A 19,615-nucleotide genomic window follows, 5' to 3' on the forward strand; every position below is an offset into this window, starting at 1 on the left:
GCAATCAGTTGTGATGTTTTAATTATTTAGTTTTAAGTGGAAAACTCTACCCAGGTCCACAGCTTATTTAAATCTTAATCAAACAACATTCAGCTACATTTAGAGTACTTTACAGAAGCCTGAGTGACCCTGTTTGGTGCTGCTTAACGTTGTATTATTTGAAATTGAAACACTGGATCTCTGAATTTACTCTTTGCCCTGATACACTTTTATTTAAACTATATTCACTCTCTGAATTTACTGTGTCTAGTTTGTCACCAAAACACTGCTTTGACTTTGACATACTGCCTCAGCACTTCAAAGCGGATCTAAGAGTATACAGTATTTACACGACAATTATGAGACTATTTAGTGACGCACTTGTGAACATCTTTCCCACATCTCCAAATGTATAATTGCTGACCCATTATAATGAGACATTACACTTTAAACTAAATAAATTTATGAGTTTGATGTAAACATCAAAAACATTGCATATTTCCTTTGCACACTTGTAAATCATAGATAATCAACAAAGTTGTCGGTTTCATCTGTGTGACTGTGAAATAGAAAACTGTTGATCAACCTACCATAGGAACTAAAACACATGAAAACGGACACACACATCATCCTGTTGGCAGATGAACGTGAGCCAGAGGGATGTTGTTCACGCTGTGGGACACTGTGACAATTTCTGACTGGAAACTCGGGAGTGAACTGGGGAGGTGTTCGCTTTAATTTGGAAAAATGGCCAACTGGAAATCCTGTCCTACCCATGTGTAAGGTCACACTCTCCATGAAGCTGTGTGCAGAGAGGAAGTGTTCACATAGATGAGGAAATCTGTTCCCAAACAACCAGCTTAAAAAAAAAAAAACAAATTTTATGTTGTTATATAATCCACTCCTGTGAGTCTGTACTTCCCAGTAGTTGTTATCTTCTCAAAGCTGAGAATATGTTTACAGAACCAAGCCTCAGTTCACAAGAGCCAACTGTTGACTTTACTTCCCATCAGTCACAATGAGCAATATTTATTTAAAGATTTACAATAATTTACAGATTTGAAGTTATTAACACAAATTGACTATATGGTGTTACTTGCTACTGTGAAGTTGCATTTCTAGATTGTGACAGGAGTATCTGAAAAACAAAGCTTGCTGAAACAAAATATCTTTAAAATAAACATTACATAATCAGTGAGAATCTTAAGATACAGGCAAAATCAGAACCACATCAAAGAGTTACCAGTCAGGTGCTTACACTGTCACTGCTTCATTGTACCAGGAATGCAGCTGACAAATCATGTTCTTGAGCATAAAGAGTTGCCAGGCATGACTACAGACAGAGTTATGGATAAAATCATCTAGATTTTCTTTTTGTCTCTCCCTCTTTGAATGCCTCACAGTGCCAGGGTGTCTTTAATCAGCCGTCTCATTGTTGTGCTTACAGAGGTGCCCAGAGAGTCAGTGATCTGGAATGTGATTTTGTACAGGTACGGCTGGACATCTTTGAGACTGGTGTCAAAAACGTTGTCCACTTCAGACTGGGTGGGCATCTTTGGCAGATATTCGTGACGGTTTATGACTTCAACAACATTGATCACCTTCTCGCCCAGCTTCTCACCCACTTTCTCCCTGCAGATCTGTCTCTCCTGCTCATTGGCCAGGTTGACAACGTTGACCTTGATGCTCCACACTTCCCAGGGAATACACTCGTCAGAAAAAGGCCAGCGAGACTTCTTCTTCTGGTAAAACTCCAGGGAGATCTGCCCTATGCCATCGCTGCCAGAGTTGCTCAAAGCATCCTGTAACCAAAACACATGATAAAATCGACAAATTACAGGCTTGCCCGTGCATGACAGTCAGCAATCACACGCTGAAACCACCAATTACCTTAAATTCAGACACAGCTTTCCTGATCACTCTGTCCAGCTCCTCCGAGGACACTCTGACAAAGGTGAAATCGATGAAATCGCAGTCGATGTCGAGTGTGCCCACTGTACCAATGGAGTATGTGCCCTCCTTTTTGTAGTGAAATTTCCCCGTGCTGCGATGCAGTAAAATGGTATGTAGCAAAGCCAGCATAGCCTCTTCAACCTGCCTCGCCTCCACTGTTACTTCAAGCACTTCAGAGCGGCAATTCATTGCGAAATAATAATTATTTCCATTTACAAGCGACGACCCAACTAAGATGACGATGGCTAACGATAATGTATGCGTGCACTATCACGGTATTTGACGAAGATAGACTTTGTTTACCTCTACAAATGGGCGGGGCCTTCTCACACGGTGTATTAGAGTATATTAGAATACAAATATTTTCTTTCATAGAGGCTACACTACCTTAAAAACGTAATTTGTGCGCAGTGTGCGCATGGGCACCATAGTAAAAGCTAGCTGGCTAGGTAGTGTTGTTTGCAACAAAAAGGGACAGGAAGATGATGTAGCTATGACAGCGAATCAATTTACGGCAAGTCGTGAAGTTCAGAAAACTATTTTTGAAGTCGTTTTTCGTGTCTTTGGTGTGGGTTAGTTTATCTAATGTAGTATAAATTCACATTGCTGATTGAAAAATGCTTTGTACACACTGCGCTTCAGCTTCATTTGGGAAATACGTTTGGTTTCGCAAGACCACCAGAGAACAACAACATCTCCCATTTGTCGCTGTGCATTCTGGGAGTTACAGTTTGTGCCACATATCCGTTTCCAAACGACAACTTTGTACAGTCAGACTGGGCTGTAAACCAAGTCCAGAGGCAAGGGCTGCACTTCGTTTTCAGGATGTGTTCCCCGGGACTCTTGTTCAGTATGTGAATATCGTCTGGTGGAGCTTAACCATAGACGTAGTAAATAATTCCTATTTGGGGAAACTTTGTCGACTACATAGCTAATGAAGAATAGGTAGTTAAGCGAACCGTGGCGAAGATTAGCTAACTAAGCTAACAACCATTTTCAATGGGGGGAGGAGAGTGCGCTTTTCTGCAGGTTTATTTGAATTCAGAGACTACCTTTAGCTGTTTGACAATGGCGTAGCACTCTGTAAACAGCTTGGGTTGTTTGAGACCTCGATATAGCCTGTTAAAGCTGCTATGGAGTACTGCAAAATGGATAACAACAAGCATAATTTGTTTTGGGGGTTGAGCTCTGTGCTGTTATCAGTTATAAGAGATTGCTTTCACTGATTTCGCCGTTGCCCGACAGAACACATACTATGAGGTTGCCAGGAATTTCCTCAGAGGAGGAGTATTAAGCCGTGATCATCATTTTCGTTTGCGAAGAATGTCCGACTTTGAAAGTTCCAGATCATATTTTGGTTTGGAGGATCCGCAGTGGCTATGCATGGTCACGCTTTTCATCGCGTCCCTTGTTACTCTCATACTGTATTTCGTACAGTATTTCCAACAAAAGGGTGTAGGAAATAAGCAGAAAGCAGCAGAGGACGATGCGGCGAAGGAGGAAGCCGCCTCTCTGCTGGGATGGGCGCTGTCACTGAAAAGCTGGAAAAGTCAGTGGAGAGGAGCTTGGTGCAGAGCATTGAATGACGAGTCAAGGAAGCGTGGGGTAAGTCTCATGACCACCAAGACATCCCTCTACTCTGTGGCAGGCGAGTGACTTTGATAAAGAAAATGTAGCTTGTCACAGAACGTGAGCATGAGAACTAACATATGGATAGCTTTTGAGGACTCTCTTGCATAAGATCCTACCCCACTTTGACAGTTGACAGCAGCAGTTTCATTCTACTCTGACATCTCTTTAATGCACATTCATCAGTTTAAAATGTGCACCTTCTGAAGTTGCATATCCTGTGAACCATCTTCCCTTTTTTTTTCCATTTCTTGGAATTAACAAGTCAGATCATATGCGCTGTCTATTCCAGTGTGATACATTACAGCCAGTATCATTGCTCATTTATTGGCAACGACTACATTTTCCTGCTCTGTGAATTGTGTTATGGGTGTCTGCTGTCGTTTCAATGTTTCTGTCTTGTTCCTCACCAGGGTCCTGTTCTGTTAACCTTTGAAGAGGATGATCTCAAGGCATCAGAGCTCATGGTCAGGCAGGTGTCCAGCTTTCAGAGGTCTGCCAGAAACAAGGTACCTAAAGTACATCATGTCTTTGATTACTATAGTCACTGAAAATACCTTTATTTGGTATGTTTTGTCTGATTTGCGGTGCATCTGACGAGTGATTAATGAATATAGTTTTCTGGAGATATATAGATGATTGTATGTTTGTTGAGTGCTGGTGTTGTGTCCGCTCCTCCCAACCTCTGAAAAATTATCTACTTTGTTTTCTTTGACAGCTTTAGCATTCATCTGGATTATAGCAGAGCAGACATTTATAGATTTTGAATTTCCTTGTTTATGTACTTTATTGACAAAGGCTGTCCCTCAAATCAATCTCCCCTTCCGTAATTCATTGCAGATGAAGCTACTCTGCAGCCAGTGCTGTATTTTAGCCTGCAGCAGACAAGCTCTGACTCATCAGCTCTCCAACTTTTTGCACAAACATTTCCCTCATTATTTTAGATTTGGCAAATTAATTAACTTAACATTTTTTTCAGATCTGCACATTACCTCATCAAAAGACACAACGAATTGATACTTCCGCTGGAAAAAAACCTATGAAACATTTGTAAGATGCTTCTTTTATCAGTTATACAACTTATGTGCCAACGTGCTGCAGATTGTGTGTACGCCAAACTGCAGCTGGGGGGCTTTTATTTTTTCGAGAGGTCAGACAGGGACAAATTGCTTGCTGTGTTGCTGGCCTGGTTGGCTCTGCAGTGCTCCCAGTGCAAACTCAGCCCTTTCTTTGTGATCATCATGATATGGCCCAAAATACCAGGTGCTCTGTTGTGAATGTAGGGAGTTTAATGAACAGAGGCTTATTTTTACCCACATGCTCTGTGTGTGTGTGTGTGTTTGCTCACAAGCATGCATGCGCTTTAAGAAGCTTACATGACTGTCAAGCTCAGCACTGAGGAGGAGCAGGCAGACAGGAATGCACCAGCACCTATGTTTATGTTAAGGTTTCCCCTCACAGTGATCTAATACCTAGACAGAGACACACTCATCCTCCGCTGACATCGGAATGAGTGCAGTGAAATAAATGTGTTTCAGCTAAGAGGACACTTAACCATCTTGTGGCAATTTATTACTAATACTTTCCAGTGTAATGAAAGTGATTTATTGGATGATTAAATCTGCTGATAAAGCCTGTAGAAGCTTGTAGATGTTCCTCCTTTTCCACAGTACAGAGTGAACTTCCTTTAAGGGAAGTATTTTTCTTTCTTGGTATAAACACACCTCACAAATTTTTTCTCTCCTTTTTCTTTCTTTCTGCCATGCATTTCTTGTCTACAACTTTACACACGTACTAACAGAAATGTATTATTTACGAATCTCTCCAGTTCCTTTTACGCATGGACATGTGACATCTTACAATTTGGTACAAATTCCAATTTCCTTCCCTGTTTGATTTGCTTTCATAATACATTGTGTATTTATCTACACATGAGTTGCATGCAAATGCTGTTAGTTCCAACATTTTTGGTAGATTTGTATTACAGATTTGTACAACATGAGTTGCATGCAAATGCTGTCAGTTCCAACTTTTTTGGTAGATTTCTATTATACTAATGCCTCACTGTGTCTTCTGAACAGGCTGCCTCCTGCAGTGTGGTTGGAGAGAGGATTCAGTTCTCTGTCAGCGCAACCTCAACAGCCTTGGCTACAGCAGGTCCTTGTAAATACACCGCCTGTATAGCTCCATTGGTGTTTCAGGTAAACATACTATAGTTGACCCTAAGGCATTTATAGAAATTTTTAGTTTCATGACAAAAAAACAGCAATACCATGTGTTCTTTTGTGAATATACCTTGAACACCCAAACGTCTGAAAACAAGAGTTACATCCCTTGGAAGTCATTGTGGTTTAGTTTAATGGGAGATTTTATTGAACATGATGTGCCTCTCCAGCATTGACTCACTACTGGCAGGAGTCTTCACTGTCATGCCCATTTCCAGTGAGGTGTGCCCACCTTGTTAGCAGGGATTTATACAGGGTTGATGTAACTCTGAAGTTATGTACTTTATTTGTTGTGGACAAATCTGACCTGGTTCATTTTTCACCAGAATATTCGCATGACTCAGTTGTGCTGTTCACATAAAGTGCAGTCAAATTTGAAGTGTTGGGATATGCAGTGCGTAGTGTGCGTTAAGCTTTCATCCTGCTCTTGGGTTCAGTCTTAAATCTTCACACCAGTGTATGGATACAAGCAGCTATACAAGCTAACCCAATTGTATTAAGGCCTATTTTTAAAGCAATAAGGTGCTTGTCATCCTTCCAGAGCTCATTGTGCCATAAATACACCCTTAGTTAGAGACTCGAAAGCTAAAGGCAGGATTAAAGTCGGGCCTGCTGTGTTTTCATCGTCGTTTGTTGTTGTAGGAACATAAAGGAAGCCCCTTGTCTCCTTTTCACTCTGATTGTTTCAGCTTAGCCTGGAAAAGTCAGAAAGCCTTTTCAAACATCTCCATCCATACACTGAAACATTTGTTAGCTTTTGACTGAGACTCTGCTAGAATGCTCCTAGCTGGTGATGCTGTTAGTTCTGGGAAATGTTGAACAGAAGCTCTGAGCATTTACAGTATTTTGACACAGTAATACACGCAGTGTGATGTGCTGTTGAATGAACTTTGTCTTTTAACAGAGTACTGCACCACGCTTCCTGTTGCATGTGATGAGGGACAAACATGTGACATCCCAGTTCATTCATCTTTGAAATGCAAAAACTGCATTTACATATCTGTCATATGACTTTGCAGCAGGCACTCCTCTCCTGTCATAGTTAGTCAGGTGATATAAAGTTTACTTCTTGGCGAACAGAGTTTTATTATTATGCTAACATAGCCTTTCAGTTTAAGCTGCTGTATATACTAATCCAGGTCAATGCCGCCTGTCATATTGTTCTTCTGGATCCATCTAAGCGTCCTCAGTGCTGTCTGATGAGGCCTTTGTTTGGCATCACAGAGGCGGCCGTTCAGTCTTACACTGGAATCCAGGCATGCTGCAACAGGAGGGCCCCGTCTGTTTTCTACTTCTCTCTTTTCTCTCTTCTTTCACTTTCTCTCTCAGCTGAGCTAGGTGTTGTCAGGCTGGTCAGAGAGTATTGCATACATTTGTTATGCATTGTTTTTTGAGATTGAAAACAGATTGTTAAAGATTCTGTTATGCCGGCTTGTTATACAGAACATGATTTAAGAGACAAGATACAGTTATTGTCTCACTTCAAATCGTACAAATGAATCCCACTGCTAATTAGAACCTCACCCAGTATAGATTGGAATAGATTGACAGGTTAATGTATTTGTGTGACAAAGCATCAGTATCAGAATTCCTTTATTTATCCCCAAAGGGAAATTCTTTGCTCAGGCCTTAGAATTAAGTCAACTAATGAAAAATAATCTAATACATTATGTCTAATGTTGTGGAAACTGATTTATTTTCAAGTGAGGAACCATAAGCTCACAAGAACATAATTGTTAAAGTTACCAGTTAACAATTCTGTGATTTAACATCCCAAAACTGTGTTTCATGTTGATATGATGGTTGATATCCTGAGAGCCAGCACTGATACTGCATTTCAGTCAGTTTTATCTGCATTTACAAATAGATGTTCTGTAAGGCATCATGAGTTTGTCTCCCCTGTGTCGCTCAGCTTGATCTACAGATGGAGGAAGCTGGAGATGAGTTCAAGGTGAGCTGGGGAGTGTCTCATCTGGAGATGGGGGAGCTGCATGTGACACCCACTTTCACACAGGTAATCTTGGGCTGCGGAAAATGAGACATACCTGTTCTCTATGCAAGGCTTTGTCCACAAGTAAAGGATATTTAGCAAAACATTTTCTTATGCATTTTGGCCTCTTGTTTGAGGTTAATAAAACGGAGATGTTTTTTTTTTTTAGAAAGCTGTATCTCATGTATCACGTTATTTACAGCATGTCAACTAAGGAAGAGCCATGTGAAGTAATTTTTCCAATCAGAGTTTTTTGTTTTTCTTTTTTTTTTAATCATTTTTTAAAATTGAATGGAAAAATATCCATTTTGAAAAATGTCTGTCTACATGTGGACAAGACCTGAGTGCTATTCTAACACTGTGTGAAATGTGATTGCTTATTTTGTGTTGCAATAACCTGAATGTGTGTCTGTGATGTTCTGTTTTTATAGACATTTCTATTAATTGTCAGATTTGTCATGTAAGTGGGAGAATTTAACATTTGAAGTGAGTGTGTATTTTGTTTTTTGACCTCTACAAAGCAGGTTATGTTTTTGTGTAATGCAGTGAATATGGTTTTGATATGTGTGTGATTTGTCTGATATCATGTCTCTATCAGGACAATCCCTGCACATCCAGTGTGGTACCCATAAAGGAGCAGTTGAGAGAGCTGTTATGTGTGACGCATCCTTCTGTGTTACTGAACTGCAGGCCTGCTCAGGCCTCAGAGGTCAAGGTGAGCGCAGTTGCGATGCCTGATGCATGACATCTTAACAGCTACCACACAAGAACGCCATGCAGACAAGTCTATACAAGTCTGTCACGTCAGTGTGCTGCGTACTGACAATCCAACTTTAAAGCAGCTGCTATCAGTATTTATTACAACATGACAGTTATCAGCTGAATCTGCAGCTTATGCTTTCCAGTAAGTCTCAGCTCATTGTTTTGCTGTCCAACTGCACTGTTTTGGTTCAGTCTCACAGCTCTCATAGTGTCAGTTTTGGCTGCAGCAGGCAGCTGTTTTCAGTGATGAAGCTCAACTGCGCGGTAGCTGCACCATACCAATCTTCACACCACGTAGTTAGAAAGTAGCTCATGAACACAGTGGAGCACTGAGCAACTTAAGTGCCAGATATTTCCACAGGAGTTGATAGAGACCAAAAGCAGAGCTTAAAGAGAGTGAAACATAATGTTATTCTTCACTGCTGGATGTGTAAATAAGCAACTGTTTCTTAACCATAATAGCTTAGAAGGTTCTGATTTGTGAATGTTGTTCATGACATGTTTATGCTGCCCACTCAAAAAATATCTCAGTTTTAATCTATACATTTATATCCAAGTCTCACAAGGCAACTAGTTCTGACTGGCATAACTTCTTGGCAATTCAGATTCTTCTCAAAGTTGCTGTGGTTATAATTTATTTATTTATTTGTGTGCATACTCCCTCTCTGTAAGATGAGTCTCAAAATGTCCTATTTTCCAAATGTTTATAATTTTTCCTCTTATGAACTGGAGAAAAACAGGCCCATTTCCCATTTTAGAGGCAGTAACCCGGGAATGTTGGATTCATTTTTTCGTCCCTTTACTTATCAGCTAATTATTATAGCAGTAATTGACGTTAACCTACTGACACATGAATTCAATGTGATTTAAAGGTTTAAAATGACTGAGCTGATCAGTCTTAAGGCCAACAGTTAAGACCTGAATCTGTGAGATAATCTCAACGGGCCAACAGGTCAGATCAGAAAGATCTATTCTAAAGCAATTATCATAGACGCTGTGAAGCTCAGACAGTTTTGTGTGTCTAAAGGCCTTTTATTCATCTATTTATTTATTTATTCATTTGGTCTTTCAAGGTTAAAACTGCCAACTCCTAATGCAAATTCTTTGGCAAGAAATGAGAATCCTGTGCAAATCATGGCTGAGAGTACATTCTGTCAGCTGTCAACAGTACTCATAACAGTTGTTAAATTCTCCTTTCCACTATACATTAAAAAATGGGATGTTGAGAAGCCAGCAGCATCCTTATTCCCTTATGAGTTTTTTTAAAATTATTATTCTGACAGTTCAGTTTTGCGTTGTCCTTGTCATGTGTTTATACCACATTGTGCTGCCACTGTGTGAAAAAGCTGTGGACAGCGTACGGTACTTTCCTTGCGTCGTAGCTGTTAATATTGCCAGCAGCAGATCGAATGTCGTTATTTGCTTACTGTGGTTTCCCCAACAGGAAGTCCGCAACAACGTGGTTTCACCCCCCAAACCCCCCCGTGCCCACGACTGGAAGCTGCTGGTGAAGAACATCCGGGTGACATTGAATCAGCAGGAAGATGCTGCAGGTGGGACATTTGAGTTAGTTACCCAACTTCAATGAAGTCTTAACAAAAAGACAAGTTGGGTTTGTTAAGTCCTATAGTAGCCCATATTTCTCATTCATTCACTGCTGTTCTGGGTAGGTATATACATCCCAGAATGCATCTTGAGAATATCCCCTATGTGGGACTAATAAAGGCCTATCTTATCTTATCTTGATTTTTTTATACACATACTGAAGGCATCTAGCTGCTTTTTATCAGTATACCCGAAGGCTCCCTCATTATCATTCTAGCTGTTTCCAGCGTTGGCACTCCAAGTGGTTGTCATTCGTAACAGTGACTGTAACAGCCGAGAGCAATTTCCAAGAAAAGAAAAGATGCTGCAGAAGGAAGAGAGTGTGCAAAGTGGATATGTGTTTGTGTAATGAAGACAAACTGGTATGTCTTCTTTGTAATGAGGCAGTGTCAGAAGAATACAATCTGCAGCTGCACTTTGACACCGAACACAGAGACAAGTATGCTTAGCCACCAATAAAAGATGACCAAGGGTTAAGAGGCAGCCAACAGAGCATGTTGAAAAATTACAGGAAAAATGTTGCAGCGGTTGATATTCAGGCTCTGTTGTGGCTGAAGGAAAGGCATTATCATCAGAGGGTACGTTGTTGAAGCTCTGCAGGGTTGAAAGTTTACCTGCTTCTGTGGGTGATGTATTTCAAAATCAAGAAGCCACTCTTTTATTTCTTTTCTTTTTTTCTTTTTTTTTTAAACCATCCACTTCCTTGTTTTAACCAGTGGTCTTGTGTAACTGCAAGGGAAAAATATTTAAAAAGTACAAGCATCAGGCTATTATTTTTTTCGTAAGGTAAATATTTTAACTCTGAAAGAAATGAAAGAAAACACTGTCTCTCTTCCTCTCTCGCTCATGCACACATACTGCACACAAACATGCACACATTGACTCGGGTTTCTTTTAGTGCATGTGCATTTGAATGGCGTTTATCAAATGTAATAAACAGTTATATTTCACTCTGTTTTGTCAGGCACAGAACAGTTCTAGAAGTGGCTGCAAGTTACAAACAGACTAACAAGACAGACAGAGACACACATTAGACGACATTACTGTTATTTGCTGACATCAAACTTACAGAGTTTGCTTGTTTACTGTTGCTGCATTTCACTCTCAAATTTTTTTTTTTAAATTTATTTTTTATTTTTTTTATGTGTGTCTCTCGTCTCTTTTGGTGACCAGAAGGATAGTTCTGCTTCATCCTCTCATCAAAGTTGTAAACAGTGCTTTATCTGTTTAAAACATCATCCTGTGATGATCTCTTACACCTTAACATTATACACAACAGCTTCCTGTGTCAAGTCACTATCTAATTGTGACTCAGTGGTTTTCAGGACTCCAGATGTTGTACATCAGAGGCATGACACAGCATTCAACACTTCACTATCTATTTTCCTTCCTTAAAGTGAAGAGCAGTCATGCTTATCCTGTTGGCTCTTGCTGCTGTTGTATTCATTAGAAAACAAAACAAACTTAATTTTAAGTGCTGCATGAAATAGTAGGCTCCATCCTTGCTCAGTACAACCAGTACTTTCTTCAGTCTCCTGTGACCTGTGCATACTTCATCATATACACAACATAGTGAAGCAGTGCAAATGACCAAAGCAAAATTTAATATTTCAGCAACATATTTTATTTGATCAGCTGTTCAGAGAGTTTCAAATAAATTTGTAGTTGGACCTTGGATCACACAGTGTGTGTTTTGTTTTTGTCTTTTTTGTTTTTTGCTGCTAACTGTTTTCTGTTGTGTTTATAGGCAGCATGAATCCTCTGTGTGTACTGCAGTTAGATGATCCTCCACAGAGGTTTAACACCTCTGTTTTGAAGAACACAACCAGTCCTGCCTGGGATCAGCCGTTTATCTTGTGAGTTATACCGCAGAGCACTGCAAACCATTACAGGTTTTGCAAAAATACTGTTAGTTTTTGTTTCTATACTGTCCATTATAATAATGTATTTTCTTTCATTTTCCATTTCAGTGAACTGAATGGACTTTCAAAAGAGCTCAGCATTCAGTTGATGAATGATGGACAGCCTCAAGAGAGTAGGGAAATTACTGAGCACCTTTTAATGTTTATGTTTTATTCATGAAGACCACTGACATTTATGGAGATGGACGCTGCATTGCCACTTCCTTATCACTGTACAAATGTGAAGCCAAAATAACCTGATAAAAGCATATTGCACTGGTGATGTCATTTGACAAACTGGAGCCAGAGTTTTCAGAGTCCCCAGAGCATCAGGTGTGACCAAACCGTGTAATTACTATGTCATGTGATGCACAGGGGCCCAAAAAGACTTTTTCATTGTGAAAGAAGCACCTGTAAAATGGTAGATAATTTTTATTCTAGTCAAAACCTCTATGACTTGTTTCAATATCTTAATTTGATCCAATGATATTTGGAAAATGTAAAAGAACCACATGATTAAATTATGTTATCCCCATTCAAGTTCATCAAGGGCGACAGTGTAAGGCAGCTGTTAGGCCAATAGAAATCATTAGTGCCGATGCTCTACAGGCCACACAAAGAGGGAGCTATGTGAAAGATCTCTGTAATTTTATACTCAGGAGGTCGAAGGTTTTGGGCTTTTTGCGTCACTGTGCAGCTTTCATGGCCCCTGCTCTGCTTTATCTATATATATAGATGCTGTGTCTATAGATAGATCTTCCCTTAGTACATCCATACTGTAGTGTTTGGGCGGCAGATTCATGGTTTTGAAATCCCGTCCATACACCTCCTGGAGTCGGTCACGAGCCGGACGCAGCTGTCATTCATATTGTTTCACCCCCTTTTTATAGCCTGAAATAACTAGTTATATCCAAACTCAGAAACCATCTTTTGAAAAATTTATTTAATGACTACCTGAGTTTTTAGTTTAGTCCACGTCCAATCTGGTAATGTGGATGGGGATGGATTTATGATCTGTACTGCAGCTTGCCCCCAAGAAGCCCATCTACATGTTTTGGCTTCACTTTTGAGGAGGTGTCATGTCGTCCATCTTCATGTATTGTCAGTGATAATGAGCAAGAGTTGTATTTTTCACTAGCTGGAACTGTTTTTGTATTACCAGACTACATTAGGTGTTTTGTCTCTTTTTCAGTTTCCTTACTTGGTCAGGTGTCAGTGCCTTTTGATCTTGTAAAGAAGCAGCCCAAAGGACAGCAAACATTTGCTCTCATGACCAAAGATGGAGTGACTGGATCACTTACTACTGACGTAAGACTCTCACAATGGAATGTCATCACACCTTAATATGAACAGATATGACTGAATTCTTTTCATGTATCTGAGATTTTCATATTGACAAATTTGAATATTAACCACTAGCAATATCCTCCAGTTTACCTACCTGGAGCCCAGTGAGGTGAGATCCTGGCACCCTCCCACACCAGCCTCCAGTAAAAGGGTGGAGATGGATCGTACTGTCATGCCCTGTGGCACGGTGGTCACCACCATCACCGCAGTGAAGAGCAAGCCCGGTCGACCACTCCCTCCTGGACTTAACATAGGTACAGCATGGATTATGAGACTACACAGTACATGAGGGCTCATGGAGGTTTCTATTTGTTCTACACCTGTTAATGTAAGAACAGCTTCAGCAGTCAGTTCCAAAACAAGAGTATAGGCTCAAACTTTGGTTTCACAAGGCAATGTACATATTATACCTGCATAACAAGGGCATGTTAACATTGTGACCTTAAGCGTGTTTCTATGCTGATGTTAGCATTTAGCCTAATTACAGCTTCACAGAGCAGCTAGCATAAGTCTTATTATTACAGTGCCTATTGAAGTTGGGAACTAACATCAAAACATTGTAAACTGTACTTAGAGGCTTCTGAATGATACATGTAGAACTTGATTACACTTTTTAAACCATTCAAACACACTGTTAGACCAATTACTTCCCTTAAAAAGACGAGAGTGAAAACATGCAGTACAAAGATAAAACAAGTAAGAGCAAGTGATAAAATGAGATGTGTCGGTGATCTCTAAAATCTTACTCACACTATATCTACACAGCAGTGAGTTCAGCAGTTTGGCTTAAGTGTGGTGACCTTCTAGATGTCAGTAGACCTTATTAATAAAAGACATTGTGACATGTCATAGTAGGAGAAGCATGGTTGGAAATAATAACAGTAATGATGGTTAAATTCAATTTTATAGGCCTTCTAGTGAGCCTCAGCTAAAATTGCAGTCATTTTTCCCCCAACTATATTAAGCAGTTTCATACACTAACAGTGTTGGTTTTGAACCTCCGTTGTACCCACGATGCAGCTGACTTTGTGCTCCCACAGATCCTACCCAGAAAGCGGCAGCTAACAAGCCCAAGCTGTCGGAGCGTCGCGTTTCAGAGCAGGCATCTATGCTGGGCACCACAGTCAGCAAGGCCCTGTCCTCTTCTGATACTGAGCTGTTGATGCTCAACGGCACAGACCCGGTTGCTGAGGCTGCCATCAGACAACTTCACCAGTCTGCCAAACAGAAGCTCAAGTCTCCAGTGAAGAAGAGTACCATCATCATCTCAGGCATTGCCAAAGTAAGGATGAGTACCAGTACAAGAGACATGTTTCACTGGTGCTTTTTACTGGTTCCCTTTTACTATTTCGCTCTTTCACTTATTCTTTATACAGTGGTTTTAAATAAGTGGGAAATGCGTAGTAGCCAAGGAGTGGCCAGTCTTGAGTGTCCCTATCAAGCTGTAGTGTTTCCTAACCTGAAGCAAGAAGAGAGTCCCTGTGTTGTACACTTCAGTGCCAGTGATTAAAACTGGGTCTTCCGGGTGAAAGAGCTTTCCTCCTGCAAAAGTTACACCAAAAAACAGGTGATCACAGGTCCCCACTGCTGCCAGTGCAAATAGTTAGTCATCCATGATGCCACAGGCAACGGTTGCATTAGCAGGTGTTAAATCCAGGGAAATATAGCTTTACCAGAAGTGAAGTTTAAAAATGTAAATATGCTTAATTTTACAGACGCCCTTGTCTCAGGATGATGAGTTAGCTCTGATGGTGGGCTATGCTGCTGCGATGGATGCCTCGATATCAGAAGGCAGCTCTACTCAGGATGTGACCACAGCGATTGTGTCAGGGACCAGTAGCCCTCCAGAGGAGTCTGAGCCCCAGGCAGGGCCCAGTGGAATAGGCAGGCCTCCAGAGGACTGGGAGAGCCAAACTGGAGAGGAACTAGACCGTACATCGCTATCCATGTGCATGTCTGAGACGAGCTGCAAGAAGAGCAGAGGTGAGCGGTCACAGAAGGGGCTCACTTGCTGTCTGAAGCCATGAGTGCCTGTGGAAATTGTGACATAACTGGTATTTATATGCATATTATTCTATAAATCACACTTTAAATTCCTAAAAAACATATTGACGTAAAAGCAGAACTTGAATTTTCTCCATTTGGCTATTTTCATGGCCACCTGTTGCTCCTCTGTGATGAAGTCTGTTTTTGTGTTTCCTTTCCTTCCTACTGTTTCAACCTTTCCTTTTTGAACTATCAACACTGCCATCTTAGAGGAAAGCAGTGCTAAGCACAGATTATGTCCAGATGAGTAAGTTATTTCATGCATTGCTTGTAGTATCCTCAGTTCTCTAGTATGTGTAGTGTTCATCAGCTATCAGTAGAGTAGATAACTCTGCTGTTCTGTTCTGTAATGTCTAATTCAATTTCAGTTCCTGTAAAAACAATTAGATAGCAGTACACATATAGTTATTATATTTTAGAACGAGTGTTGTGGGGCTGCACAATATAGACAAGTACTGTGCGTATTTTGTGATATTCACTTAGAATATTATGTACTGCATATAAGGACCACTGGGCAAGAATCTACAGGTGGCAAAGACCATTCTCACTATTTCAGTCTATAATTTTATTTTAAAGATTAATATCAAAATGCCATAATGCAAACTCTGTACTACAGAGCTAAAATACTACGCACGCACATACACACACACACTGGAGATTAAGCATTTTCTCATATTGTAATAATAATAACAATTGTTTGCCGTGTTGTATATTGTTCAGCCTTTTGCTGAGGAATTTATTCTGTATTGGAGGATACAGGTGTTGCTTTGTCCACTGGTCATTAATTAGTTTTTAAAGCACTTATCATGTTTTATCAAGCTAATCCAATCCACAGACACTGGAACAGCAGCTCATTATGGATATATTAGGAAGGAATGATGCTTGCAGTAAGGATGGGCTATGTGGCTGCTCTCTGTTGGTACAGACCAATACGTGTTAGCTGGAGATTAAACACAGGTTTTCTAAGTCTGATTGTCACTAAAGCTCAACAGAGGACTAGCAGTCATTGGGGAAAAAATGTTTTTTCTCCAACCAGTTCTGTCCATGCAAAAGTTTAACAATGAATAACCAACAATTTCCAACTAACACAGATTCTGTGCCACTGCTACTTCAGATCTTCATATTGCTGCTACTTCCAACACTTAGAAGGAATATTGTAAATGCCTGTTATCTTAAGTGACACAGTCCTTTGCACTACAGGCAGCTTCCTTCAGAAGAGTGCCAAGCTCTTCTTCCGGCGGCGTCACCAGCGAAAGGACCCGGGGATGAGCCAGTCACACAATGACCTGGTTTACCTGGAGTCTCCGGCCGCAGTGGAGCGGGCCAGCCGGACAGCCACGCTTAGCCGTATGCTCAACCGCAAGAGTAAGAATAAGAGCAAAGCCAACGGCTCTACCTCCATGGGGGAGCCACATGCGTGACCCTCTCCACCTTTCTCCTGTCACCTCAGTTCTTACCATCACCACTTCCACCTCAGACTTGCACTTGCAAACTTCCTAGCTAACAAACCCCCTTCATGCCTGACTTGCATACTGGGGTCCCTATGTTGGGAATGGTAAAGCTGTGTAGATAGAAAAATATCCTCTTTTACTGCCATTTACTGCTTCCTGTAAGAGGTGGGTATTCCACCAAAAGCAAGTGTGTGCATGTGTGGATGAGGGTCCTCCTGCGTTGGACTAGTGGCATTTTAGAGGATATTATTCTGCATGTGTCTTTTATTTGCTTTTATGCAACATTTTGAAATCTTGAAGTGCTTTTGTGGCCTTGTTCCGGACAGAAAGGACTGATGTGGGCTGACACTCTTAACCTCAGTGATGCTGAGGGTAAAGAGGAAACTCTTCCTGCTGTAAACCGTAAGTTTCCTACGGTGGACCGGCGGGACCAAAGATGAAGAGTGGTATTTGTATGATTTGCACAGTTTTAGTACCTTTTATTTAAAGTGCAATGACAGGAACTACTCTTATGATAGCAATTCATGTTTAAACAAAGGGAGATGATCTTATAATTGCACACCTGGTGCAAGTGGGAGGTAGTAACACAGCTACTTTTTGACACTAATACTATGAAATATGGCATTTGTTTATAACCCTTGTAATTTTATTCCAAATAAATCCGTAACTCTAACCCAACAGCAGCTATATGTAATGTGCATATAAAAGCTATAAAACCAAGGAATGCCGAAAAACGTCAGCCTTTTGTCCGACAAAGCTATCAGAACCAGACATTCGTGATTGGCATGTCCAGAGGGCGTGTTATCATGCAACACTGCCCAATAGCATAAGTTACATAAGCAGCGATGACACTGTGGCTAACAGAAACTTGAGCTATATGTGAGCATTTTGTGTTTATTTCTCTCTGCAGTGTTTTCAAATGATATGCAGCTTTCTTCTTTGTCTTCCTAAAAGATTCCTCTTGTACACTACTGTCAGCAGGGTTGTTAATGTGTCAAAAGGGAACTGCGTGAAACTTTTATCCAGGGACTGTGACATTATACTTGGCCATACTTGTCACATTACGCACTAATGAAATTTGTTCTACACTCATTTCAATCCTGCATTTCATCTGAATGAAATCCTTTGTCTTGTATTTGATGTTTTATTGTTTTTAAAAGATGTAGCTTTGAACACATGAACAAGAGAAAGTGTGAGGAGCAACCACATCGTTTGGCTGCTTTTTTTTAATCCAGCTAATGATTGTATTTTCTTTCTGGAAGCAGCTTGTACATCATGTTAACTACTGTTTCTTCAATAAGTTGTTGATGCAGCGGAGTGACAGGCAGGACTAACAGTTTGCCCTACAGTTCTTCTGAGGATGATGTCACGGGGTCGAATTGTTCCTGGACTTGATATAACTTTTGGCTCCTGAGGCTTCATCCACCATCTCACCAGAGGACTGAGAGACTATAGTGAGTTGGCTCTGAGAGACAAACATATCCCCATGTTTCTGCATCATCATTAATGTCTATAATCAAAAAGGCTATGCACATAACATATATGTTAACTGTTTACATTATTGACTGTCACAATTAAAAACATGTTTTTGTTGTTGACAACGCTCTGCTGCAGATCCATATGGTTGTCTTGGTATTAAAGGTCCACTGGGTAGGTTTCAGTGGCATCGAGTGGTGAGATTGCAGATTGCAACCAGCTAAACATCCCTCGCAGTGGCTGTTAACACTGGAAGTGGAGCCAGTGTTTGGTTTCTCTCCTCTAGCCTACTATAGAAACATGGTGGACCGTGGCGCCCTCCCTCTGTAGACAAAAAATGCTAATTTAAGTTAGCGAATACACAACAATTCTTAGTTTATTGTGATAATACACCAATGAATCAGAATCAGAATTCCTTTACTTATCCCCAAAGGGAAATTCTTTAAATATCATATTCCATTCGTGCCCCTGAATCCTGTCCAGTGGACCTTTAGCAGTCCACGATAGAGCTGTGTCATGTCATCTCATCACCTGCCCTCCTCCACCATCACTGACTGTAGTCCATTGTGTTCAGATTCAGGCCGAAAGCAGAAAATTCTGTTGCCATTCAGAAAGAATCACCTCTAAACTCTGAGGAATGGAGCGGAAGATGGGTTGTTTTTAATCAGCTTCAGAGCCCTTATTTATGGCAACCTGCTATTATGCATTCAGTAAGCAGTGGGTCTGTATGTGATTAATAAACTGCTTCCTGATGTTATTTTTTTCTTAACGTCTGCTCTGCGCACAGAAGCTGACCTAACTGTTGTTGCAGAATGTCAGTCATTTCCCTGCAGGGACTGTAACTAATATACATTTGAATTATTTCATTTTCTTCAACAATAAATATTGATTGAATAACTGAGATTTTCTTGTCCCTTTAAGTGTTCTTGCTGTAGTGACTTCTTCCCAGTCCTCCTGTAACTTGTAAATGTGCACATCTTGAAATACCATTTCAATGCTTTTATCTTGCGGAGGCTTTTGTTCATGAAGCCTCACCAGTATCCAACTTTGCTGGTTGAAAATAATGTGTAATCTTTGTTGGAAAGCAGCTACTTGATTTAAATACAGTATTAAGACATGAGTATTTCCACTTAATGTGACTTTAGACTTTTACTCTGTAACGTTTTAGAGCGACAGATGTACTTCTGTAGTTATTTTGCAGATTATTTTCATCATTATCAGATTCAGCACAATGTAGTGCGACTATGTCAA

At 40.5% G+C, this 19,615-nt stretch overlaps 2 protein-coding genes across 3 annotated transcripts; one reads left to right on the forward strand and one right to left on the reverse strand.

The window, feature by feature from the left end:
• Window positions 1-972: 972 nt before the first annotated feature.
• Window positions 973-2,397, reverse strand: atg101 (autophagy related 101). Its single transcript, XM_046411317.1, has 2 exons — window positions 1,870-2,397; window positions 973-1,781 (listed from the first exon to the last, which is right to left on the reverse strand). Exons 1-2 carry the CDS (start codon window positions 2,119-2,121, stop codon window positions 1,377-1,379), a joined length of 657 nt encoding a protein of 218 aa, XP_046267273.1. The 5' UTR covers window positions 2,122-2,397; the 3' UTR covers window positions 973-1,376.
• A 258-nt stretch (window positions 2,398-2,655) lies between these two features.
• LOC124070949 (C2 domain-containing protein 2) lies at window positions 2,656-19,267 on the forward strand. 2 transcript variants are annotated; one of them, XR_006845265.1, is made up of 14 exons: window positions 2,656-3,537; window positions 3,975-4,070; window positions 5,643-5,762; window positions 7,699-7,800; window positions 8,375-8,491; window positions 9,983-10,091; window positions 11,891-11,999; window positions 12,114-12,178; window positions 13,237-13,352; window positions 13,477-13,645; window positions 14,432-14,673; window positions 15,107-15,374; window positions 16,638-18,342; window positions 18,939-19,267. XR_006845265.1 is itself a non-coding variant. In XM_046411316.1 (13 exons), exons 1-13 carry the CDS (start codon window positions 3,256-3,258, stop codon window positions 16,856-16,858), a joined length of 2,016 nt encoding a protein of 671 aa, XP_046267272.1. In that variant the 5' UTR covers window positions 2,656-3,255; the 3' UTR covers window positions 16,859-19,267. The 2 variants fall into 2 exon arrangements, 1 of the variants encoding a protein (XP_046267272.1); XM_046411316.1 differs by having other exon boundaries at window positions 16,638-19,267.
• Window positions 19,268-19,615: the final 348 nt, after the last annotated feature.

Source organism: Scatophagus argus, chromosome 14, assembly GCF_020382885.2.
Source record: "Scatophagus argus isolate fScaArg1 chromosome 14, fScaArg1.pri, whole genome shotgun sequence".
Lineage (NCBI taxonomy): Eukaryota > Metazoa > Chordata > Actinopteri > Scatophagidae > Scatophagus > Scatophagus argus.

Bases quoted from the DNA above. Each gene is read 5' to 3' on its own strand.
- atg101 (XM_046411317.1), bottom strand. From the start codon at position 2,121: ATGAATTGCCGCTCTGAAGTGCTTGAAGTAACAGTGGAGGCGAGGCAG. The intron at 1,782-1,869 runs GTAATTGGTGGT...TTTTGGTTACAG, and splicing joins AAGCTGTGTCTGAATTTAAG to GATGCTTTGAGCAACTCTGG.
- LOC124070949 (XM_046411316.1), top strand. From the start codon at position 3,256: ATGTCCGACTTTGAAAGTTCCAGATCATATTTTGGTTTGGAGGATCCG. The intron at 8,492-9,982 runs GTGAGCGCAGTT...TTTCCCCAACAG, and splicing joins CTCAGGCCTCAGAGGTCAAG to GAAGTCCGCAACAACGTGGT. The intron at 12,179-13,236 runs GTAGGGAAATTA...TCTCTTTTTCAG, and splicing joins TGATGGACAGCCTCAAGAGA to TTTCCTTACTTGGTCAGGTG.